General features: G+C 33.3%; 6 protein-coding genes across 8 annotated transcripts; 4 read left to right on the top strand and 2 right to left on the bottom strand.

Moving 5' to 3' along the window:
- Positions 1–578: 578 nt before the first annotated feature.
- LOC113854594 (photosystem I reaction center subunit VI-1, chloroplastic-like) lies at positions 579–3200 on the top strand. Its single transcript, XM_027485688.1, has 3 exons — positions 579–770; positions 872–998; positions 1070–3200. Exons 1-3 carry the CDS (start codon positions 643–645, stop codon positions 1247–1249), a joined length of 435 nt encoding a protein of 144 aa, XP_027341489.1. The 5' UTR covers positions 579–642; the 3' UTR covers positions 1250–3200.
- LOC113854593 (rop guanine nucleotide exchange factor 12) lies at positions 1637–4715 on the bottom strand. Its single transcript, XM_027485687.1, has 7 exons — positions 4011–4715; positions 3743–3859; positions 3487–3641; positions 3328–3402; positions 2945–3220; positions 2510–2830; positions 1637–2280 (listed from the first exon to the last, which is right to left on the bottom strand). The coding sequence occupies exons 1-7, from the start codon at positions 4267–4269 to the stop codon at positions 1885–1887; spliced, it is 1599 nt and encodes a 532-aa protein (XP_027341488.1). The 5' UTR covers positions 4270–4715; the 3' UTR covers positions 1637–1884.
- A 4294-nt stretch (positions 4716–9009) lies between these two features.
- Positions 9010–10981, top strand: LOC113856170 (glyoxylate/hydroxypyruvate reductase A HPR2). 2 transcript variants are annotated; one of them, XM_027487883.1, is made up of 2 exons: positions 9010–9527; positions 10362–10981. In XM_027487883.1, exons 1-2 carry the CDS (start codon positions 9105–9107, stop codon positions 10878–10880), a joined length of 942 nt encoding a protein of 313 aa, XP_027343684.1. In that variant the 5' UTR covers positions 9010–9104; the 3' UTR covers positions 10881–10981. The 2 variants fall into 2 exon arrangements, with proteins under 2 accessions (XP_027343684.1, XP_027343686.1); XM_027487885.1 differs by having other exon boundaries at positions 9010–9483; positions 10375–10981.
- Positions 10982–11340: 359 nt separating this feature from the next.
- On the bottom strand, positions 11341–13617 carry LOC113856214 (probable dynein light chain). The gene is made up of 2 exons (XM_027487946.1): positions 12608–13617; positions 11341–12349 (listed from the first exon to the last, which is right to left on the bottom strand). The coding sequence occupies exons 1-2, from the start codon at positions 12743–12745 to the stop codon at positions 12200–12202; spliced, it is 288 nt and encodes a 95-aa protein (XP_027343747.1). The 5' UTR covers positions 12746–13617; the 3' UTR covers positions 11341–12199.
- A 1216-nt stretch (positions 13618–14833) lies between these two features.
- On the top strand, positions 14834–20121 carry LOC113856553. The gene is made up of 3 exons (XM_027488411.1): positions 14834–17915; positions 18610–18795; positions 19126–20121. Exons 1-3 carry the CDS (start codon positions 17451–17453, stop codon positions 19402–19404), a joined length of 930 nt encoding a protein of 309 aa, XP_027344212.1. The 5' UTR covers positions 14834–17450; the 3' UTR covers positions 19405–20121.
- Positions 20122–20208: 87 nt separating this feature from the next.
- On the top strand, positions 20209–25361 carry LOC113856551 (protein disulfide isomerase-like 1-6). 2 transcript variants are annotated; one of them, XM_027488407.1, is made up of 12 exons: positions 20209–20787; positions 21034–21163; positions 21276–21441; positions 21819–21937; positions 22980–23060; positions 23146–23235; positions 23334–23405; positions 23495–23563; positions 23882–23962; positions 24273–24407; positions 24587–24640; positions 24732–25361. In XM_027488407.1, exons 1-12 carry the CDS (start codon positions 20285–20287, stop codon positions 24825–24827), a joined length of 1596 nt encoding a protein of 531 aa, XP_027344208.1. In that variant the 5' UTR covers positions 20209–20284; the 3' UTR covers positions 24828–25361. The 2 variants fall into 2 exon arrangements, with proteins under 2 accessions (XP_027344208.1, XP_027344209.1); XM_027488408.1 differs by lacking the exon at positions 21819–21937 and having other exon boundaries at positions 20260–20787; positions 22987–23060; positions 24732–25190.
- The last annotated feature ends 798 nt before the right edge of the window (positions 25362–26159 follow it).

Consider the following 26159-nt stretch of genomic DNA (forward strand, 5'->3'; position numbering starts at 1 on the left):
TATGCTATACCATCACCTTTTCTTCTTTTTAATTATCAATGAAATATTATAAAATAATAAATTTCACTTAAAACATGATTGAAGATTAAATTCGTGTTTTTTAAATTATTTTAAAAATAATTATTTATTTTTAACTTTTTAAATTTTACAAAAAATTCCTAAACATACCTTAATTATGAAAACAAAAATAGTTTGGAGTGAGTTTATTTATTTTAAAAAAATTAAACAACAAAATAGTAATAAGGAAGTAATAAATAGAAAAATATTAAAATCTCATTTAAATATAGATAATTTAATCAAAATTTAATAATTTTAAATTTTGTTATAAATAAAAAAAAGAACAAATTCAACCCGTAACAAATCAAGACTAATAAGCTGTTAAATGAAACTCATTTGGCGATCACCACCTTGTTTATAAAAAAGTTGACTCAAGAGTCCACACATGTTATCTTGACTAACCACGAGAACTAATTGGATAGGCTTATCCATCTTTGAACCACGTGGCATCTCATGAATGAATTCCAAAATCTGCAAAAATAAAAGAAGCTGGCCACGTGGCAATGAAGATGAGATTCACGTAACATATCAAAAGCAAAGCATGAGTAGTACCCTCTTCTCCCCCAATTGATCGTACCCAAAGCCATGGCTTCTCTTGCAAGCTTAGCTATTGTTCAACCAGCTACAGTCAATGGCCTTGCTGGAAGTTCCCTTAGTGGAACCAAGCTCTCTTTCAAGCCCTCTCGCCAGAGTTTCAGACCCAAAAATTTCAGGTAACTTTGAACAAATTGATTAGCTTTATAAGAGTATTAAATCAATAGCCCTATTATGGTTCATGTTTGTTCTAATTGGACGTGAAAGCTTAACGTTACAGGAGAGGGGGTGTGGTAGCAAAGTATGGTGACAAGAGTGTGTACTTTGATTTGGAGGATATTGGCAACACTACAGGTCAGTGGGACTTGTACGGCAACGATGCACCTTCACCCTACAACCCTCTTCAGGTTTGTCTCCGCTGTGCACCTTTATATTCTTCATTTAACTTGAAATATGTTTGATTGAAATGGATTTACAGAGCAAGTTCTTTGAGACATTTGCGGCTCCATTCACAAAGAGGGGATTGTTACTGAAGTTTTTGATCCTGGGAGGTGGTTCCACGCTGGCATACCTGAGTGCCACAGCCTCAGGTGACATTCTACCCATCAAGAAGGGCCCACAACTTCCACCTAAGCCCGGTCCCCGTGGCAAAATCTAACTTTGTTTCTCAATTTCATCTCTTTTCTTTCTTCTTTTCAATCCAACATGTATGTATCTATCTATGTATATCTCTGTTTGCATATTTCCCTCTATCAATGCTGCTTATTTCCACACCCTAATACACTGCCATTGCTTTTAATTTAATTCTCAGTTATTCAGTTGAAGCAAAGACCAATCAGGTCATCACCGTTTGTAGGACCTTTTAAGCCTTATTTTAAGAATATTAGTTATAAATTAATAAATAATTTTGTGTTAAAAACGCATGTAAACATTACATTGAAAATTTTGAGAGTTGCTATCACATTTTTCATAAATTATATGATCACAAATAACGTAGAAAGGCAAGGAGAGTTAAAAGGACACGCAGACATGATAATTGTGGTATCATCAGAAAGCACATATTGTTAGCTACCAGACTACAAATTCTTCTTATAAGAAAAATAATGTATATATCTGACAATGCTTCAAAGTCAATGAATTTTGTATACTCATTCCTATGTACAAAAGGGAAGAATTGGTCAAAAAAAGAAAAAACAGTCAAGACTCCAACAAACACCTCTATGTATGTGTCTAATGGTGCTTTTGAAGGCCAAGGTTCACTCGCTATACTGGTTTCTCCCTCTGACTCCTGTTTTAATGGCGCGATGTGGGGCTTCTCATGACGCCCAAGTTCTCAAGATATGACCCCTTCTTGTTGGTGACTACATTCGAAAGTTTTTGTTGCTTTGCATCATCGTCTTTGCAAAAGTCATCTGAAGCTAAGGGGTCCTTCTTCATGTCTGAGTCACCTTGATCAGAGCCCCAACCCATGAAATCTGATAATGTCATTGAAGCAGGTGTTTCTGTGCTACCCTTGTCTAAATCTTCTCTAGGACTCGGCCTTGAAACTGAGCTTCTCCTTCTTCCATTTAGATTTTGAGTTTGAATTTGATAATCTGCTTGGAGTACATCATCTATTCTCGAAAGTACTGTAAAGGCTAAACTTTCCAATATTCTTGAATAGCTTTCTAGAACAGCTTGCCCCACATCCTGCCAAGACAACAATTCCTTTATCATTATGTTAATTAAACACAGCAAAAATTAGTCTATTAAATGACGCTTCCAAACTCACCAAACCCAGATATTAATTCATGCAACAGAAAATGAAAATGAATCCAAATATGATGTTCCAAAGAATCTCTTCAGTCAGTTCTTTGTACAAAAGTATATGCAGATTTTGGACAACAAAACTCAAGCTTAAGAAGAGACATGCTCTTACCTTGTTGAATTGGATTTTGCTTATATCCAATGCAGATTGAGGAATGCCAGGGAAACGGTGCTTTAAGAGAAGTAATATGGTTTCTGCTCTCTCTTCAAAGAGCTCTCTTTTTTCCAAACTCACTGCAGAACCCCAAGTAGATTTTCCATCCTTTTGGTTCATCTTCCGCTTCCAAATCACTATTGATGCTTCAATTCTATTCTTGAGATCTAGGATTTTATGTTCTGATGATAAGTCCATGGTTGAGAGGAACTGATCAGGATCAAAAAATTCAACTGTTATACTCCTGTAGATCGAGTCTCCTAGACTTGCTCTTCCATTCTGCAGGAGAAGAAGAGTAAGGAAAAAAAAGAGTTATGTTGTGAAAAGAAAAATATGTTAGAAAACTGAATCAAGACCTAACTTTTGAGCATATAGTAGTTGTTTTTGTCTCACCTTGGGTAGGGAATCAATATAGCTTTCAGGGATCTCCATTTCTGTTATAATTTGAGCATTTATTGCCATGGCCGCTTTAAGTACTTGATTAACACAATCTTTCTGATACTGTAAAAATTTTCTAGCCATGTCAGATAGACCTTCTGCAGGAACCTTAGGGGTAGGTAACCACCATTTATCATCATTTTTTTTCTTGGAATCGTCTTGATCTGAATCTTCTGAATCTTTCGATACATAATAGAACTCATTTTGATCTTTGAAGTTATCTAGACATTCCTGCTCATCAATCATCATAAACAATTGTTCAAGATAATTAACAATCAATTTATGAACCTATAGAAAAATAATGATCGTGAAAGAATAAACAAGGTTAGTGATCTTACAATAAGCATTGCATCAAGCTTGCGCAAGGCGGGGATATTCATGTGGAGATCGGTTCGTTGTCGCGTTGTCATAATCTAATTAATCAAAGATCAATTTCAAATTCAATCTTATAACATAACTACATACGTACAGAAAGAAAGAAAGAGAAAAAATATTACCTCCATCTGTGAACCATCCTTGGACTTCTGTTGTGAAGGAACCATTTCAACAACGTAATCCGTGACTGATAGAAGCCAATCAATTTCTTTTCTCCATCTTGCTTTCCTTTCTGCTGGCATTGGTTCCAAGCGCCTTTGTTCACCAAAAATCGAAGCTGTAATTTCAATCAGATAACAATTATTAGAACATGTAATGATAATGAAAATATAAATCAAGGACTATATTTGGTTAAGGAAAGAGGTCAACGTTACGTACCAGCAAGGTTTGTGAATGCATTTGACAAGGCCAAAGCAGACGAAACACCCTTTCCTCCACCGGACATGTCCTCACCCAATAGCAGTTTGGAAAATTTCTCCTTCATCTGTTCCATCTCTGAATTAAACCCAACCATGAATATCAATTTTATCGAGTATACACACTTTTGCATGGAAACGTTGTTAAATATAAAGATATGCATAAAAACAATAAGATAATTTATTCATTATAATGTGAGGAGTGAGGAGTGAGGAGCAATAGTGTTCACCTTGCAAAAGCTTCTCTCTGGCCTCCTTTGCAGCGATTTCCTCTTTGCTCATTACCCTTGGCTTAGGAAGCTTATCTGAATCATTAAGAGGCTTTGATCCTTGACTTCTTGATGAAGCAGAGCCATCCTCTGTAGGATCCAACGCGCTAGCAGTGTCAACGCTTAAGCTCTTGGTATGCCTCCCAGTGCCCTCAAACATCCCTCTGAAATTGAATAGTTTGGACCTGCCTTCCTGCTCTTGTTCCCCTGCTCGAACCATGTTTTTTTATTCTTTCTCTTTTTCCAAGAAAAACTAAGCTTTTCAACGTGTGAACTAAGAAGAACAAAACATGGGGTGTCCGAGACCCTGCAGGGAGATAGTGGGAGAGAAGGAAAGTAGCAAAGGGAAGCCAAAGTAACAAATGAAAATGAAGTTTTTTTTCTTTCTTTTTGGAGTTGGTGAGTTTGAGAAAAGGGTGGAGGTGGTTTTTTGTTAGCTTTTCTTTTTTGAACGTGAGGTGCATGTTGTAAGAAGTGCGATAAGTTTAAGAGTGAGAAACAAAATTTGCATTATTTTGTATGTTATGGGAATTTTGCTTTGTAAGGATGAGGGGAATTGGATGGTTATTGGGTGAGGTTCTAATTTAAAGGTCAAAGATAGCTAAAGACCAGGGAAGACAGACACGCACGCTTAGCCTTTCACGATTTTATAATAACCCACCTCTCTGTTCTTCTTTCAGTCCACATCCAACAAAGACACCAATTTCGTCTCCTGTTGTTTACTGCATATCAACTCCAAATTCTTACTAGTTTTTTGTTACTTTGCTACCTGCACGTCTTTTATTTTTCTATTTTATTTGGTGGCTATATTATATTCTGCAAACTACACTGTCATTACAGAACTTTTTTATTTGGGCATTACAGAACTTCTTTACTTCGTCAATTTAAAGTTTATATATAAGTAGTTTGTGTTGTGTTGTAATTGTGTAAGATGCGTGTTTATGTCGAACACAATATGGATATTTAAAAAAAAAAGTTATATTTCTTTAAATAGCATCCCTTACACTTTTCTCATTTTGCGTTGAAACAAAATAATTGTATGAGTTCTCTGTTCTGCCCTTCCCCCATTTCTTTTTTTCATACATATTTAAAAGATATTGCAGAGAGGATAGTAAGATCAGGAATATAATCGTTGATGCTATGTCTGCAATATCATAGATGTTATTTCTGTTAAACTATGACAGTTCGAAATATAAGAAAAAGTAAATTACATAATTAAAATTTTTAGTGCGGAGTTTTTCTTTAGTTTTACATTTTTCTATTTCTATGCTGTTTCATAATTAAAAACTACAGTAAATATATATTTTAATTCAAATAATTATCACAGATAATAATAATATTTAATGACAAAATAATTTTTTTTACCCTAGATGTGTATTTTAATTAAATTGTTCGTTGGAGCATTTCTTATCAAAATCGGTTAAGTTTACTTTTTTTTTCTTAAGTAACAGTTGCTTATTTTAATTTACTATAGGACATTGATGAACTGTCATTCTAAATATATATATAAAAAAAAATCTTTCTTCGTTTAAGCATCAGTTATTTAAAGTAAGAATTAGAGAAAAAAAAAACTTTGGGTACCGTTTTTCAAAATAAAAACAAAAAAATCAGAATGAATAAAAGTTGGGTTAGAACTAAAAGCTGCTTAAATAAAAATAAATTATAAGCCGTTATGAGACCTTCAAAATATAATTTAAATAATTTTAAGAGTTTCATATGCTCTTACCAAAATTTGATAAATTTAAATTGAAAAGGATTCAAGCATGACCATTCATTTGGAAGAATGATAAAAGGCACTCTACACTGTAACTACTTGAAAATAACTGCTGCTATTCCTCTCTTTTCTTAATCAATTTTTTCATATTATTAGTGTATTTGGGGAAAAAATTTAGTTAATTAATTTTGTTTAATAAAAACAGCAGCCTATTCTCTGCTCGCGGCTATCTTAAATCTTAACCATTGATTCCATTGGGCAAGAATAGTTAAAATAAAGAATTTATAACACAAAATTATTCTAATTAATTATTTTAAAATATTAATTTTCAACTATTAACTAAACATATTTTTTACTTTTTAGTTTAAATAATTTTTTTACTCCTTTGATTTCTATAATATTAATATCAACACCTCTATCACAGTCAAATTAATATAAATGGTTTAATAAAAATTTTCAAATTTATATCATAAAAAAATATTTTATAAAAATGATAAAGCAAATTGTTAATTTAATTATTGCATTATTTTTTTAATTTAGTTTATTATTTTTCAAAATTTCATGTTTTTCTAAAATTAACATAAATATAATAAAAAAAACTATGATATATAATGGATTTGTAGTTTTACATGGGATAAAATTATTAAAAAAATGACCTATGATAAATTTATACATTTAAAATTTTTATTTAAATAATATACAATATATATATTCATTATATTATATTAAGTATTAAATAAAATTTCAAAATAAAATTTTCATTTAAAATTAAAATATTATGATAATTAAATGTAAAAATTGAAACTAGTGAATTTAAAATTATGCATGATTTAAAATATTAAAACTAAGAGTGTAATTAAAGGAAGAGAAAAACTGTCGCTATCAGTGCTTCGCTGGGTGAGGGTGAGGGTGAGGGTGAGGATGAGGATGAGGAGGGCTTGAAACATGGCATTCACTAGTGACTGTGAATACTTCTCTTAGGTGTTCTCATTGTCCTGAAGCAAGTTGCAACTTAACATTTATTCCATTACTGATTGATTATTGAAGTCGAACTTGCAATTCAAAATCTAGCAGCAAGACCATGGCAAAAGAAGCTCAGAAGATCACCGACTACAATTGGAGAGTGGTGAGGAGCACACATCACATGGTTTATGCATATAAAATCAAACTTGAATTAGATTTTGCAATGTGTATCATGAAACTTTATTTAATTTATTGTAGGCCTACGGGGAAAAGTTACAAGATGATATGAGGCGCCTTCAAGAAGAGAATGAATATCTCAAGAAATTGCTGGTGAGCAATGACGATGAAATAATTCAATCAAGATTTCTAAATTCTTGCTGGCTTTCTAAAACAAATCATCCTTTGTGTCTTGATTTCACAGTGGAATTCAGCAAATAGTTGGATGGAAAAGCAAAGAGGTAATGGTAGCAAATAGGTTCAGTTACGATTAGATTATGCACCATCAGTTTTTGCTTAATGTTATACCTGTGATGTTCAGCGGCAGAATTGGTGAAAGAAGAAGCTACGGAAATGGTAGCGGAGACGCAAGTGGGAGAAGAATACGGCCCACCAGTTTAGGACCCAACAAAGCCCAAACTCATTCCGTCACATCTCCGTTAGTATTCTTCGCTAACCATCCAACAATTACGCTTTTTCTGTGTAAAATTCATACTGTAATACATCTACTTCTGATTTTCTTTTTAAATTTTTTATTTACTTATTTAATCTTCCACGCACGTTAGGTTTTGTTCTCTCTCCCTCACTGAAGTGAATATTCAAGAATATATTTTTAATTATTAATAAGAAATTACAAGTTGTGCATATTTTACACGTGTTTTTATTTATTTATTTATTTCTCTTCCTCCACTTTTCTCATTTTTAAAAGTAACTCTTGTATTTTTTTTCTTTACAATTTACATACTCTTTAAGTAATATATCAATTAAATCAAAATATGACTTGCGGTGCATAAATTAAATTTGTGCAAACAGAGTATTTTTAATATTTTACTAAATTGTTTGGTTTGGTATGTATTAGTAAGAAAAAAATGAAATTATTTTAATAACAATATCCGATTCACCATTCTGTCGCACTACTTAAATTTAAGTTAGTAAGTGCATGAATCAAATAACTTGTCCCTTTTCAGATGTTTCATTTTGCTCAATTAAAAAAAATGCAAAATACTAGTAAATAATGTTACGTTTGAATTGGTGAATGGTGATACACTGCAGTTGGAACTAAATGATGTTTTCAATAGTTTTATTGTTTAAAATAATTAAAGATTAAATAAAATCATAATATTTGATGGGATGAATGTCATTCTTTCTTAATATTATTTTAACACAAATTCATAAATTTATCATTTCACTGTTTTTATTAAAATAAAAATCTTATATTTCATTATTTTTTATTTATCATCTAAACAATAAAACAGAATGTTTATTTCATTATATTTCTTTTTATATTCTATTTAAATCTATCCCATTTTCAGTGTGGTTTCATTTTTAATTTAAAGAATAAGAAAGGAATCGTGATTTTAATATATTAAATGTAGAAAGAACTTAAAACATTATAACATATTAGATAAAAATCAAGTAAATATTACAAAATCAACATTTTTTATTCAGTAAGTCTCAATATTTTTTCATCTAATAAAAAAATAAGTTAAAAATTGCTTAAAAAACATATTATTAAAATTTTTATATTATATTTCTCTCACATGCATAATAAATATTAACTTGTTTTTTTTTCATATAATGTTATTTTTTAAAAAGGAAAATGTTTCTTACTAAAGTGATGACAATGAAATTTGAATCTATATTTATATATAAATTATCTTAACTTCTTGTTGTCAGTAATTTCTTTTCTAAACCACGTCTATTTCAGAAATAAAAATATATATTTATAATACAGTAAAACTAACTTTTATAGCAGTTATTTTTATCACAAGTATTTGATTTTAAAATATTATTTTAATTGCACATATATAGAATACTAATAAAGTGGATTTGGCTTTAACTTTTAATATGTGTTTTGCTTATTTTAAGTGGGAAAAAAAATCAATTTTTGGTCATATAAAAATTAAATGAAAGCATTTGTATAATAAAGTTTAATATGGAAATTAGGTTTTAAAATAAAATCACAAAAAATGCTTAATTTTATTCTTCCATTCCATGTGGTCTGGTTGCAGCTGTTTTTGTACCTCCTTAGTTAGACTCGAGTCAAATCACTGGTCTAATAAACCCTTTTGTTGTGATATTTACAGAACTAGCAACAAGCACATCATTGGATAGCATTGGTTGTGGTTGTGTTTGATCATATTCGGCTATTTGCAGTTTGAATGGAATCAATCGGCGTGCTAATGACTTGCCCAATGCACAGCTACATCGAAGAAGAGCTGGAAAAGCGCTTCAACCTCTTCAAACTCTCAAACTATTCCTCATTCTCCGCTTTCGCCGAAGCACACGCCAATTCGGTTCGCGCAGTGGTGGCGAACGCCAAAGTTGGAGCCGACGCGAACAGCATCGATTCGTTGCCCCAGTTGGAGATTGTGTCCACTTACAGCGTTGGATTTGACAAGATTGACTTAATAAAATGCAGAGAGAAAGGGATTCGAGTCACCAACACGCCCGATGTGTTGACCGATGACGTGGCAGACCTAGCCATCGCCTTTGCTTTGGCTCTCCTCTGCAGAATTTCTCACGACCATCGCGCTCTCTGCAATCGCCTCAACAAAACAACTGTTTTTCAATTCACTACCAAGGTTTGCCCTTCCTGCCTTTCGAAACCAATGCCCTCATTTCTCCTTATTAGTCACAAATGTTTTTATTTCAGCTATCACATTAAATTAATATATATTTTCTTTAATTATTTATTTCATAAAAGAATTTTGTTCTTTATTTTATTTAATTAATGCTTCTTTTATTGCCTTTTCTTGTCTTCAATGGACATTAAACATAATGAAATATTTATAAATCACCATTAAAATGATTTTTATCGATTAAATTATTTTTCAAAAATAAAATTTTGAATTTTTATATTTTTATTGTTAATAAACTAATTTTAGTTTACATTTTTTTTAGTATATGACTTAGGTATAGTTGCTTAAATATTGTTTGCTAATCAACATTAAAGTTTTGCTTTGACCATATGTAATAATATTTAATTAAATTTTTAAAATAAAATTTAATTTTAACTAGTAAATATCACTGATAATACATCTAACTGTTAATAAAATAATAAATTATAATATATTAAATATAAATTTAATGAAAAGCCTCAAATATGAGGACAAGAGTTTTTAGAGTTAAAAGAAAATCTCCTCTCTCTCTCTCTATATATATATATATATATTTATTGTGTTACCTAGTATCCATGCTATGTAAGAAGATGCACACTTTTACTTGTATGTTCGAATTTTTTTAAAAATCAAAACAAATTTTAAAGAGTAATCAACTTATGAGGCAAATGTCTGAACTGTCTAAAAAATAGAGCAATCATATACATGCTAAAGAGTGTATTCGAAGGACTTTGGTGCTAACAATTTATATGAGATATTTAGTTGTTATATATCTCTGTGACTAATTTGCATATTTAGCTTAGTGGTAAAGCAGTTGGAATTGTTGGGTTGGGAAGAATTGGTTCGGCAATAGCAAAGAGAGCTGTAGCTTTTGGGTGTGGAGTAAGTTACCACTCCAGATCAGAAAAACCAGAGATGGGATATAAGCACTACCCTCACATTCTTGACTTGGCAGCCAACTCTGAAATACTTGTCATAGCATGTGCCCTTACTCAAGAAACCCATCACATTGTGAATCGTCAAGTTATTGATGCATTAGGCCCAAAAGGAATGGTAATCAACATTGGGCGAGGCCATCTCATTGATGAAGCTGAACTTGTGTCCGCACTGGTTGAAGGACGACTAGCTGGGGCAGGCCTTGATGTGTTTGAGAACGAGCCAGAGGTGCCCGAGCAGCTACTTGGCCTTGACAATGTTGTGCTAACCCCTCATGTGGGCAGCGACACTCAGGAAACTTGCATGGCAATGGCAGACCTTGTAATTGCAAACTTAGAAGCACACTTCCTTGGCAAACCACTTTTGACTCCTGTGATTTGATTGTTAAATTAAGTGCCGCTGGTTTCATTTTGATCAATGTCTACAAGCCTGAGAGAAGCTGGGTAAACTTTTTTTTTTTTTTATTAAAATAATAGTTGTTTCAATGTTTTTCTCTCTTGTATTATAACAATGAAGATTAAGCTAGTCTATCGGTTCATTGTTATTATTAGCCCGACATTCCAGCAAGAGGTTACAATGACTTTCTTTTTCTAGAAACCAGAAATCTCCCGTAGTAATCGTAGTTTATTATTATTATTATTGCTCTTTATTGATGTAAGTAGGATGTTACTAGCATTGATCCTGTCTTTTCTTGCCTCGAATTCCCTTTTATTGTGGACCATAATTAGAGAATATCACTATCATATTTGCTATGAAAACTTTGTTTTCTAGATGTCCATTTAGTTTAACGTTCTATGTTCATTGCCGGAGTTAACCAACATTCTAAGTTACTAGGTTGCCTAGTGAAGATGCAATTACCATTTAAAATCTTCATCATTGTGCATCAAATTAATGTTGCGAATTCCTTCTTCAAATTTGTTAATTGAAGAACATTTGTTAATTGTCTATCTGAGAACTTCATCTTTATAGTTAGAATACTAAATAGTAAATTTATTTAACTAACAAGCTGACCAATTATTATTATTATTATTATTTTAATTTCATTCTCTGTTCAAACTAGTGTGAGGTTAGGTGTCATTATTTCTTATCCAGAGTTCCTGTGCAAATTAAGATTAAGATATACTTAAATGATCTCAAAAGGAAAAGTAAAAGTACCCCACAGACATGAAAAGAAAAGAGATAGCTGGACCCACTCATCATTCAGAATATTGTGACTTGATTCCAGGAGCTTCTTGTCTTATCTGATTTCACTACGCCCGAATTTTATTATTCTCAGATACAGTAGCTGTGGTTCTTTCTTCATCTCTGAACTGGAGCGATGTCTTCTTTGATCAAATTGATTCACTCAACATGTGCCTTCCTAGCCTATGTTCTTTTTTCTTTTTGGTAAACATATGATATGATTTGCACTATACTTTATAGGTAAAGGGAAGACTGGTCTTTCTTCTGACTACGGATAAATAAGGGATTGGAAAAATAACATACAATATCCAGAAAATTCAGATAAGGTCACAAGGGAACCTAACTCCTAGCACTAGCAGCAAAAGAAAAACTGAAGAAGAGGAAATGATTTATCATATATACAAAATCAGAATGGACCCTGCTCACACCTCAAGGCACCCTTCAAATTCCACTAATGACTCGGGAGTTGCCTCTGGTGGAACTTTCTTTACAACCAACCAGACATGACCGTGGGATACTCAGAGAAGAGAAGAAGCCCCTTTGAAGATGAGGAAATTGAGAGTCTCCAGAGCAAAGTATACGAAAGTTCCCTTGGAATGGGTGAAAAAACATCCAAAACTCGAACCCACCACACATTGCCATCCACAACCATATCTTGTATCAAATTCCTGCAGAGTCAAGAAAACCATAAACTCAGTCAACAACAACAACAACAAAAACCCCAAGCCTTTTTATATGCTCAATCACACAAACTTTTTACTGAAATTAGCCTTCTAAATATACACAGGACATCAACTTATTATTTTAATTTTTAAATATATGTTTAAACAAAAACTTTATTTTTTAAATAAACGATTATTAAACATTAATGTTGAAGGAACAACTTAATGTTGTGTATGATTGAAGGAGGGGAGGAAAAATGTAACCTTTTTAATGTGGGCAGCAATGGATTTGCAATCAACTACATCGTAGAGATCGAGAGCTTCAGAAGCGGATGCCATGGCTTGGATCTGCATCTTGACTGGCATGTCGGTATCAACTATCAAAGCTTTTCCTTCCAACATCTCTTCGCGCCCCTGTGATGTAAGCAATATTATCACTCTTATACAGCAGTTGCTGTTAACCCTTATGTCTCAAAAGCTATCTATATGATTATGATGCATCAATTTTCTTTTGAAGCCATAATAGAAGACCGAGGAAAGACTTTAAATTTTAAAATAAGAAAGCAATGAACGTGATCCCATTCCTTCCAAGGGAGAGGGAATCACTCAAATGACCACATAAAGTAGGCACAGCGTGGCACATAGTCCAACCTTTCTGTCCTTATTTCTCTTTGCTTATTGTAGAGACTTTTGTCTTTATTATAGAAATCCACGTTAGCAATTCTCTCTCATTATCTCTCTCAGACCTTTTCGTCATGGCCTTAGCTCACCGAGTCATACGAGGAAATGGTTGCCAACGAGAGACTGGTTAAGAACCTATTGATAAAACCATCCTTATTAATAAAAATATATATATGAAAGCTGAGGATAAAGCTGGTGAGGCTAAAATTAAAAGGACTTTTGCCATTTTGGTAATTTTGGGTTTGACTAGGTGCACCGTTTCTTGGTACTTGGATTTTGAACCAACCCCTCCTCTGGCTTCTACACTATTCTTAAAATTATCTCTGCAGCCCAACGTTATTGATGGTGGAAAATGAATATAAATTAATAATCGAATATGAAAGATACTACAAAAGGGTGTTGACCACTCTGAACTTGTTAATCAATATCAATTAATTTAAACTCCTGTCAACACTGTTGCATATGATATGATATAATTTGCAAACACTGACCCAACAGGAGAAAATAACAATAATAAAGGAGACCATCGTTTGTTGGTACCAATTTATATGCATTCGTTATTGTACCTGTTAACTTACTGTTTTATATAACTTGTTTTCTGTATTATATACTACTTTTTTATAATGCGATTTGAATAAATTAAATTCAAATATGGAATAGATAATCCCATAAGGCCAGTACCATATCTTATCCTTATCCGCGTAAATTATTCATGACAATTTATACACGCAATGCAAACCGATGTTTCGTATTTATTCTGTAATGTTAGAAAAAACCATTACTTTAGGATCACATTATTCATATATTATATATATTTTATTTTGTATTACATTAATCATCTTATCGTATACTTTTCTTTCAATTTTCTTTTTACCTATTTCTTTATTATATAAAGAATTAATATACAAATATAATTTTTCATATTTTCCGTGTAACCATTACTTGTTATAGGCCCGTGCCTGGTGACTTGCTTCAAATAACAAATGTGGTCTTGAAAAAAAAATAAAGGTGGAAATTTTCTTCTAGCGTTGCTATTAGTCTCGGCCGCCATTAATGTCCGAATGTGTTTAAATAAAAATCTATAAATTTTATTTTAGATAATCTAATTTCCTTTTGAAAAAATATGTTTACGATATTTTATTTTTTATTTAAAAAAAATATGAACAAATTAATACAAATATTATGACGATAAAATTTTATATTTTCCTTTTTTTAATTAAATGTACAATTAAGAGTACCAATCTATCATGTATATTTTAATATTAACATAAAATTATATTAAAGTAAAACATCACGATATGATATATCCTGCTTATAGAGTGACAAGTAGAGTGGTGTTTTCTTAAGCTCTACGTGGAACGGAGTCATCAAAGACACTATTTTATATGGAATCTTACAAAGCACCAAGTGATCAATTTTGCGTTGCATAGAATGTTAACGCAAGGCATATCTTGTTAATCAAGAAGCACGCAAAGATTCAACATAGGTAGAGTTAGATAAACATGTTCTTTTTTTCTTGGGGTCAAAAGTGCATATCTTAAATGACCATGGCGAGCAATGGATATAACTACGGTGTGCCCTTTAGCTAGAATGAGTAATATCACCCTATAAGACACTCCATATAAAAACCATGTCATTTACTTACCTAGCTTTTTTTCTTTGAGAATGAGTATTTAAATTTATAACATATAAATTAATTTATAATATAAAATTTGGAGAGACAATTGCGATTACTTTGTCATTTAGTTAAGATTTAGTAATATTATCGTCAAATTATGAGATCATTTTTTTTTTCAGTTTTAGATAAGGCATACATAAATGGCTATTGAAATATATGATGACGAACACGTCAGGAAGCACCAGCAGACAAAGCCAACAGGCTAAAACCCAGATGGTGACTAGCATGAATGATTCATCAGATATTTTAATTGCTAGAAATATCAAACAAGATACGAACGAAGATTACATAATAATAATAATGTTATTAGATTACTCGTGAGTGTATGTGATTTCGTTATCTGGTCATTATTTTGTCGTGTGAACTATGAGACCACAAATTTCAACTATTGCTGGACTCGGATTCGTTGCCATTTACGATCAATCCAATGTATCTACAAATTTTTCCACTCGAAAAAAAGAGCATACAAGAAAAGCTCCAACAGTAAAAAATAGACAAATAGTAGATGCATGCAATATATAGTCTTGTTAATTCTCAACATGGCTGGCTATGAAATCACCGATCAAAGCTAAAGCACCACGGAACACAAAAATATTTTATTCAGAAAAAAGAAAAATGATTGCTGTCATTCGTATCCAATAGAAATGAATGGCAGCAATTAGCAAAGCATGATAATATTGATTTTATTAAACTTAAAAATAAACAAACCCTTCAAATAAAAAGGGTATTCCATTTTGAAGCAAATTCGAATACCTCTCACTTTTCCTCACTTGAAAATCATGTCCACGTTACATTAGTTGCATCATTACGCAAAATCAACGGATTAATTAGTGCTCTAAACGAAACAATGAAGTTCAATGCGAGATCATTGTCATGAAGAAGCAAAGAAGGGGGTAGCATCTAGTTGTTCATATCATATGTAACCTAAATTACCTTAAAATTTTGCAATTAACAAAAAAACACAATCTCCCATTATATCGAAGGATATAACAAATCAGAGTGGCGCAGCGGAAGCGTGGTGGGCCCATAACCCACAGGTCCCAAGATCGAAACCTGGCTCTGATAAAAACAGAGAAGGCATTCCGCAAATAGTTTTTAGGTAGGCCAGGCACTGAGGGTATTTTATCTGGGCTCTCTTTAACTCTGATGCCAGTGCCCCAAGGGTCAATTGTTGGACTTCGTACGAAGTGAATCCCAAAGCTTGTAGCCTGTGGGCCAGGTGAGGCCCACAACATTTAAGGCACTTGAGGCCCAATTATATCTAACCCAAAATATTCCTCTTTTGGTGTTTCCTCACTGAGGTTCATGCTGGCTGCTGAGAGTACTCTCGCAAATGTGTTTATTATGTTTCTTTGGGCTTTTGTGGAGTTACTGTTTCTTTTTGGGCTCTGGGAGGTTCTCCTCCTTTCCTTATTTGCATGACCGAAACAAAAGTTCATTTTGGCTGAAAAAAAGGTTCATGTTGAGTTTAGAAGGTACTAAATTTTAACCCTTACTGTTTGAAAATATTTTATCATATAATTTGATAAATGCTTATAAATATTAAACTTACGGATGATCTCCAAGAGGAAACTAAACAATTATGTTCCTAACAGAAGGTAAAGGTTTTTCACTTTAATACATTTCAACATAAAAACTGCTAGTAATAATCATCCAAACAAGAATTTGTTTCGATGCCAAAAACATGCCACGTTATGCTACTTTAAATCCTAATAATTGCCTGTGAAAACAAAACTTTATGCTCCTTACGTACCCCCACCCAGAAAAATAAAATCATTATAACAAGCTCACATTATCACTCATGTTTTGTCACACCAGAAATCCTGAAAAACTGATAGAGTTTTTGACATTGTATAGATTTCAATTTCCTATTCCTTTTTTATCCCCTTATTGCTGTTTAATTAGTGTAACAAATTATGTCATTTGGCTACACAAGTGATATTCAGTATAGACTTAAACTACTTAGTTGTGTTTGTCATTCTCTTCTTTGTTTGGCTACTCAAGTTGTTTCTCTCACTCACAATCCGCATTAGTCTAACAGAACCAAAGTCACGAATAAATTATAAAACGTACCTAAAATGATAACAAATAAAAACACTATGCAGCAGAGGACAAACCAAGAGGACCCGGAATATAATTAGGTTAATTGTCCAACTCCTATAATTGAAGGTTCAAGGCTAAAGTGGGCATGCCCCACAAAGAAAAAAGACAACATAAATAAACTGTAGTTGTTTTATTTGAATACTTTTATTATGTAACAAATAATAAAACAAGCTGCCGACACTTATTCCCGAACCTACCCAATTTCTGCATCCAGTGAGGTTTGGTTCCGAGCCTTCCAATATTATTTGGCCTTCAAGCATAAGCATTTGTTGTGCATTGACCATTGCTCTTCTTTCTTTTCTTCCATGCAAACACACGCTCTCCCTCACAGTGACAAACAGGCACAGCTAAGTTGTGTTGTATGTGTCCTTTCTCATCACATATCTGTTCAAGTACCATTTTTTCTTTTGGCATTTTTTAGAAATTTTCGCTACTTGTTCATTTTGCTAATATATTATACACATACATAACCTTTCCTGTGTTACTTCTAGGCGCATGAATTAAGGGGTAAAAGTTCTCAAGATTGTTCTCTACTACAAGGTCCAGATACCAGTATCATTCAATTATCTCTATCTATATTGAATTGTTACATTTGAAGGAGTATCACTATCAGCTACTCTTTTCATATAGTATTGTAAGTGATTAATGATGTTGTCGACAAAATCTGAATCGGATATCACTAGCTTAGCTCCATCTTCACCTTCAAGATCTCCAAAGAGGCCAGTGTACTATGTGCAGAGTCCTTCAAGGGATTCTCATGATGGAGACAAATCATCCTCAATGCAGGCCACTCCAATATCAAACAGTCCTATGGAGTCTCCTTCACACCCTTCTTTTGGGCGTCATTCTAGGAACTCTTCTGCTAGCAGGTTTTCAGGGATTTTCAGGTCATCTTCTGGAAGGAAAGGTAGTAGGAAGAGGAATGATAAGGGGTGGCCTGAGTGTGATGTGATTCTGGAAGAGGGGTCTTATCATGAATTTGAGGATAAGGCTTTCACTAGGCGCTTCCAAGCCTTAATTGCTATCCTTACTTTTGTGGTCGTTTTCACTGTGTTTTGCTTGATCATATGGGGTGCCAGTAGGCCTTACAAGGCTGAAGTTACTGTTAAGGTAAGCAATTTTGTCTGTTTTCAAAGTAGTCATTCTCCGTTTTTGCATTTAGAGATTATAGTTTATACCATAAATAGTTGCGGTGAGTTTCTGTTATGTGATAATTGCGGCGGGGAGTAAAAAATTTTGTGACTTTTCTTGGTCAGCCACATTTCTCATTAAGTCGTCAAGATGATATGAATGACAATTCAGAATCTGTTTGTAACAGTAAACCTCTCCATGCTCTAAATGGATTTTCCACTTCAGAGTCTTTAAAAATTGACAATAACAATTTTATTTATTAATTTACTTATTTTTCTGATCTTGTCAACCTGTTACTGTGTTATTCTGAAAGTAAACTTTATTTCAAATTACCACATAGAATATACATACTACAGTTTCCTAAAACATTTAGCGTAGATAAAACGCTAATAATTTGGTGATACTAAATTTTCAAATTTTGTTTAGATATTTCACTTCTTAATCTGGTATTACTAATAGCAGTATGCTACTATGTAAAACAAAAGACTCGGAGCAATGAATTTATGAAATTATTACTGCAATTCTAAGAATCTTATAAAAGTTAAAACAAAGGATAAAATAATATCAAATGAGTACCGTAAAATCTAGGTTGATAACTTGTCTCTAAGTACGTGTTACTTACCAGCTACATTCGCAAATTACATAATATTGCTTGACATTTGGATGCACGCAGAGCTTGACAGTACAAAATCTATATGTTGGAGAGGGTTTAGACTTCACAGGTGTCCCAACAAAAATGCTGACAGTTAATGGAACTTTACGCATGAGCATCTATAACCCTGCTACATTTTTTGGCATCCATGTGCACTCCACACCCATCAATCTTGTTTTCTCAGACATCACTGTTGCAACTGGCGAGGTAAGAATTCTTTCGTCACTGCCTATCTTCTGCTAAACTACAACTAACTAAATCAAGCATGGACCAAAACCCTGTGACTCTCACTCTGATAATGTGGCTATCTTTATTCCATATTCATACTTATTATATTACATTTCAACAATATTTATTCTATATAAATAATATATTATCTCGTACACAATATATATATAATTATTCATCAAATATGGCATATTCGTAATAGTCAACATAAAATAGTGATATTGAAAACATATGAAGGAACATCTAAATTCAAGTAGTCCGGTCTTGTCAGGTAAGTAACATGTTTTTTGTTCATGTAACTTCTTGCAGCTAAAGAAATACTATCAACCAAGAAAAAGTCACCGAATTGTATCGGTGAACCTAGAAGGTAACAAGGTTCCCTTGTATGGGGCTGGATCCACCATAACAGTATCTCAAACCGGTGTTGAAGTTCCACTGACGTTGAACTTTGAAATCCGTTCACGTGGAAATGTGGTGGGTAAGCTGGTAAGGACAAAGCATCATAAGGAAATCACATGCCCATTGGTGATAAACTCTACTGGATCAAAACCTATCAAGTTCAAACGGAATTCATGCACATATGAGTGATCATTCATCAATGTCCATTTTCGGAGTTCATTTGTCTTGAGATTGTAACTTAAAATTGTATAATCTACGGTTGTGAGCATTTCCTAGCTTGAGAAATTCCATTTGCAAGAGAAGCAAAATATGCACTTGGAAAATCCTACCTACATCCCATCTGTATTTTACTCCTATGAGCTTTGTGCAAATAAATGCATGTAAAGTTGTGTATGCATATACATAAAATGAAGAGACAATTCACTTTTTTTGGGGTCAATAAAACAGACAATTCACAAGTTCATTAATGAGGAAATTTGTTAAGCATTGAATGCCGCAGCCCAAGTCCACGGGATGTGGGCTTAAATAAACGGAACTACAAAAGCCCAATTAATTTGGGTCTAAAATTTAAATTCTTAATTTTTGCAAGTGTATCAAGCTTGTCCATACATTTTACTGACTCTACCATATTTCCACAAGCAAGCCATGTGAGAATCCCCCATGTATGGTCTGTAATAGGTGGAAAACGAAAAGAGATAATTGGGTAATACAAAATGAGAAAATTATAGTATTCTTTTAGTTGGTTGTGGTGCGAGAAAATAATACATACATTCATAGAAATGCTGCATAACGAAAATAAAAAGGAAAATTCATAAATATTGGTCAAGGATAGTAGTGGGAGCCAATCACTCTCCTAAAATCTTGTTGACATGGGGGCCCTTCAATTAAGGCGCATTAATAGTTTGTCACTTTACCCTCTACACATTCTCTCTCCTCCGCACCTCATTTCATTTCACACTCATCTTCACTCTCGTGCCAATGCCACTTTGAATGAGATCTTCCCCAAATTTATAAACTTTTCACAACCATCAGATCTTAACCCCGAATCAGGTCTAGTAGGCAACACAACATGTCTACAAGGAAGCCCACTTTAAGATTCATCTATCTCTTGCTCATCCTCCTAGTACTGAGTTTTAACGTTGTCACAGAAGGTTCCGAGGCTGTCCCTGGCGACAAAGACGAGGATGATTTGGAGGAATTGTTAGCAGTTGACGATGAAGTGGAGCAGGAAGCTGAAGGGGGTGGCGTGAAGTTATCCGAAGCAGAGGTTTTAACCAAAGCTCAAAGGATCGTTCTTGAGCTGAACAATGACAACACAGAGAGGGTTGTTAATGGAAATGAGTTTGTTTTGGTTCTGGGGTATGCACCTTGGTGTCCCAGGAGTGCTGAACTTATGCCCCATTTTGCTGAGGCTGCAACTTCTCTCAAGGATTTGGGAACCCCTCTTCTCATGGCCAAACTTGATGCTGACAGGTATCCCAAACCTGCTAAGTTTCTTGGAGTCAAAGGCTTTCCCACCTTGCTTCTCTTTGTCAATGGCACCTCTCAGCCCTACTCTGGCGGTTTCACAGCGTAAAATGCTCTTACTCTTAACTTATAATTAGTAGCTTACTCTATGTTCTATGTTTTTGTGTGCACCTCTGCTCTCAATTCTACATTTTAAAATGGTTTCTGCTGCTGATATATGCTTGGTGCATTTGTTTGTTTATCCGAAATAATGTCCTCAATGCATTGAAAGCTATGTGTTGAACTGTCGGTGAATTAGAAGGTGCTTGAATCACTTGATAATTTTAACTTGTTTTCATGATGCTTTTTCAGGGATGATATAGTGACATGGGCAAGAAAAAAGACCGGTACACTTGTTATTCGGATTGGTTCAGTGGCTGAAGCAGAAGAGTTTCTGAAAAAGTATCAAACGTTTCTCATTGGTCGCTTTGATAAATTTGAGGTAAGTGACATTATGTTTTAAGGTATTCTAGGACTATCAGATTAGAAGTGTCAAATTGACAAGAGGTACAGATGAATGAGAGTTGTGGAGTTTATCATTCGACATATTGCAGGGACCTGATTATGATGAATTTGTGAGTGCTGCAAAGTCCGATAATGAAACCCAGTTTGTTGAAGTGAGTAAGGTAGAGCTTGCCCAAGTTCTTTATCCAGATATCAAGGGTACTGATCGCTTTCTTGGAATTGTTAAGAGCGAACCTGAAAGATACACTGCATATGGTGAGTCTGTTATTGGTTTCCATCTATGTGTTGAGTTCTTTTTAGTGTTTTTACGTTAAATGTAGAAGTAAAACAGATACTGATAGTGTATCACTTAAAGTGGTTATACTTAAATAATTAGTGCATCATTTTATGTTTGCTGAATTGCTGCTAATTAGGACTATGCAGAGATGACAAGCTTGAATCCCCTGTTCTTTCTATTAACTTGAGATGGGTAGAATATTTGCATTTAAAATTTGGTGGAACCACGTTATAGGCTTGTTAATGTATAACATGCACTTTTCCTTTTACCTATTTGTCTGTTTTCCCCCCCAAACAATCTTACCAAATGATGAGGTCTTACTAAAGCAACATGCAAAACCTTCCTGATTATGCAGACGGAGCTTTAACGATGAATAAAATACTAGAGTTTGTAGACTTGAACAAATTTCCATTAGTTACAAAACTGACTGAAATGAATTCTATCAGAGTCTACTCCAGCCCCATCAAGCTTCAGGTCACTATTATTTCCAAGTTTAATCTACATTGTATATTCTTTTGGTATGCTGTTCTCTTCCTACTGTCTTTTACTGGGATATATGTCTTTTGGTATGCAGTTCTGTTCCTAGTCTGTCTTTTGGTATATAACCCCCAGATATAAAGTGCTCTAAATTCTACATCTGATATTCCACACTCAAATATTTTTGTCAATACTCAGTAGATCTCCAGGATTCATCAGAATTGATTGCAGTAATCTCTGTTTTGATTTTTGTGCTAATGGATTTGCTTTATGAACAGTAACTAGCTGTTGTTTATTTGATATTGTGGTTGGTTTAAACTATTAGGTCTTTGGACCAAAAAAAAGTTCTAAATTGCTATTACAGTGATGTGAGTATGATGCAATCTAGTTAGTACAATTACTTGATCAATTTAATACACAGATATGCTGTAAAAATCTTTTCACTTAGTTCTAATAAAAAGAAACAACAGCATTTAAAACTTGTGGAATGAAAAAAAAAAAAAAAAAAAAACTGAATAACAGTAATAAGTGTTGACATGATGGTCGTCTAGCTAGTCTTTTATCTTATCAAATTCATAATCTCTGATTTGCTTTGCCATGCGCTGATTGCCCCTTGGATGATTGATAATTTATAATTGAAACTGATGTGAGTATTTGTAAATGAAATGAATGTCTTTTTCAGAATGTATCGAGTACATGCAAAATTATTATGCAGAATCTGAATTACTAGTTCAGAACGTGGATTTGCATATTCCCCTACAATTTGATCATTTTCAATAACTTTAATTTGGATAAAAGACAATACTTTAGAAATTCTTGGTAAATTATGGAAACTAAGCCAGTACTGGACATACTAAACTTACTCCAAGTCCAACCATGTATCACCAAGTGACTTTTCTATGTTGCTAATGAATTATAACTCTAACCTGTTACAGGCTGTATGGGCTGCTCCTTGATACTTCTAATCATTTATGTTTCTATTCTAGCTTACTAATAGTCAAGGTTAAATTGTCTTCTTATTTCCCCCCTTTTCTTCTAGGTTTTAGTCTTCGCAAACACTGATGACTTCAAGAATCTTCTTGATCCTCTTCAAGATGTTGCAAGAACTTTCAAGTCAAAGGTAGTTTACTTTGGTCTACAGTTTGGTTCTTCAAATCATTCCCTGAAATGTTTAGAACTTCTAGCCTAATTTTGTTCAAATGCAGATAATGTTTATACATGTGGATATTAATGATGAGAACCTTGCAAAGCCCTTCTTAACCTTGTTTGGTCTTGAAGAATCAAAAAATACTGTGGTTAGTTTGCTGGTTAATGACAATGGTTTGTTCTGATTGTTTATTAGTTTAGATAATCATGGCAACTGATGCAATTTATTTCTTGGTGTGCCCAAAAGGTAGCTGCATTTGATAATGGCATGAGCTCAAAATATTTGTTGGAGTCAAAACCAACACGAAGCAATATTGAAGTATTATCTTCTCTTCTGTTTGTGTAAATTATCCTTCTAGTGATCACCTACCGAAAAAGACTAATTGATGTTAAAATGGCATTCTGCAGGAGTTCTGCAATAGTCTTGTTCAAGGTTCTTTATCACCTTACTTCAAGTCACAGCCAATACCAGATAATGTAAGTACTATTTAACATTCCCCAGATAATTTTCCTACATTTGTGAGGTGTCTCTCCTACTTTTTGAGACTATTTAAGAAATCAGTTGCACAGACGGGGTTATATGTGGTCCTTTTAGTTTAGCTCTTTAAAACCAAAGTGAATCAAATCCATTTCAACTACGCATAAAGTATTTTCAAATCATTTCTAAAGATATATACCTTGCTCTATAGTTATAATAATATAATAGGCCAATAAAAGAGAGAATTTATTTATTTTTGTCTTGAAACTTAATTCAAGGTCTTCATCAATTAATTTTCATGGCATTGGAAATTGCAGACGGAAGCTAGTGTCCATGTTATTGTCGGGAAAACATTTGATGACGAAATCTTGGGCAGCACAAAGAATGTGCTTCTGGAGGTTTGTAAAGTTTTATCCCTTGTATATTTTCTCTCTATGTCATACATTCAAACTTCATTAGTTTGTTTGGAAATGGGGCAATTAATGCCTATTGAAGGTGTCATCTGAAAGTCATTTTTAGTCACCACTTCTTACCAATTTACTTTTTGATGTATTAATTTATACACTTAACATAAACAATGACACTTGTGGTGCAAAATTTGTTGAAAATATTGATGGCCCATCTTTGGGATTTGTTTTTTTTTTCCAAAAGATTGTTGTATTGGCCATTCCTTGGTCAGATTGCACTCACGAGTCATGACGGAAACAGGTATTTACACCTTGGTGTATCAATTGTGATGCCATAAGCAAGCAAGTAGATAAGTTGTCAAAGCACTACAAAGGATCAAGTACTCTAATATTTGCAAGGATAGATGCTTCAACAAATGAACATCCAAAACTGCAAGTAAGTTTCATGAAATACTTCATTGGCTCTATTTTCTTTATGGAAAAACGCACACTGGATCTTTACTGAAAATTTAAGATCCTAGGATTTTATTGAGGATTATTCGTTTTTCCATCGTGATGATACGATCCATGCTTATGTTTACTGAAGATGTGTTGTACCTTTGCTTGATATTTCAGGTGAATGACTATCCCACACTTCTACTATACAGATCAAATGACAAGACAAATCCGGTAATTACTTCTACACAATCTGATATTGGCTATAGAATTTTGGTTTATATACTTACGACGTTTACTATAATGAAACACTTGTTTTGTGCAGATAAAGCTCTCTACAAAATCTAGTTTGAAAGAATTGGCTGCGTCCATCAACAAACATCTAAAAGTCAAGAATCAAGTCGTCAAAGATGAGTTATAGAACATGTCAAAAAGTTTTGAGAGAAAAACACTTAACCATATAGAGAGAAAGCATTATGAAAAAAAAATAAAAATTACGGTGGCATGCGTAAGCATTTAAAAAAAAAAAAAATTCTTTTCCCTCACTCTTAGTCTGTGTTGTCTGACTCGGTTCTATTCTATGAATTACTTTCTGCCAAATGGCAAAGAGCTATGCAAATTATCAGCCCGCAATGAACTAAAAAGAACATACTTAAAACAATGTACCGGTCAACCTTTTTCCATTTCAATCTCATAGTCATACAAGCCCCCTCCAAGATGCAAGCTTAAAGTTGTTCCATTGACATTACTGTCTAATTATATCCTAGTTTTTTTCTTTTGGGGTCGGGGGGTGGTGTTATAACGAAGTCTCTTTGTAGATTAGCTACCTCTGTAAGATTAAGCATGTTCAACTATTCATGTGTGTGACCCGTGGACAAGCTATTCTCTGAAATCAGTGGTGTCAATTGGGCGCCTGAGCCAGATCTCATTAATGTGTTATATTGTCGGTTACTGCATGTTTCATTTTCCAACGAAAATTTGGCATCTCCAACGATGAAGATCATCACAATTATTAAGAGTCTCCAGATTAAGTTGACCGCTTATTTACATAGTTCTTTAACGTCAGGATTTGATAAAACACCAAGAGTTTGATCTGAAAAATTAATATTGAAGCTTTGTAAGGTTGGTTTCATAAGGCTGTGAAGAATAAAAGAAAACACGATAACCAAAATGCTAGTTAATTTTGATAAACATTTTAACAAGTAATTACGAGAAGAGGAAAAAAAAAAGATAAAAAGGAGTAAAATAAATTAAATTTCTTATATATGTTAAAATTAATGTGTATTTTAATGTTTTCGAAGTGCTTTTATTTAATTTTTTTCATAAATACTTATAAACTTAAGAAGTTTTGATAGTTTTGCCTTAAAAAATGTCTTAAACATAAGACTTTACTATTAAAAAAAAAAAACTTATTAGTCAGCAAGCAATCCAAATTGGGCTGAAGTGACGTTTGAACAAAATCAAGCATATCTCCTGGTGAACAATTGTATCTTGTGGAGCTAGAAATAATATTTCATATGGAATTTTTTGTTGCTCTTTTTTTTTCCCGTTAAATTGCTAGTTATACCTTTACATATACGGTTTCCAAACACCAAGGAGAGGTACATTTCAGCTCTCATGAGTACGTAAGTATGCTAAATTATGATGTAAGGCCAAATAATTTAGAACCCGTCCTAGGCGAAAACTTGAGGGACTATTGTATTATAAGGTTATTGTCTCTCCACTCTTGACAACTACATTGCTCACTTTTCCA

The sequence above is a fragment of the Abrus precatorius genome, unplaced genomic scaffold (genome assembly GCF_003935025.1).
Source record: "Abrus precatorius isolate BTA unplaced genomic scaffold, Abrus_2018 Scaffold11, whole genome shotgun sequence".
NCBI lineage: Eukaryota > Viridiplantae > Streptophyta > Magnoliopsida > Fabales > Fabaceae > Abrus > Abrus precatorius.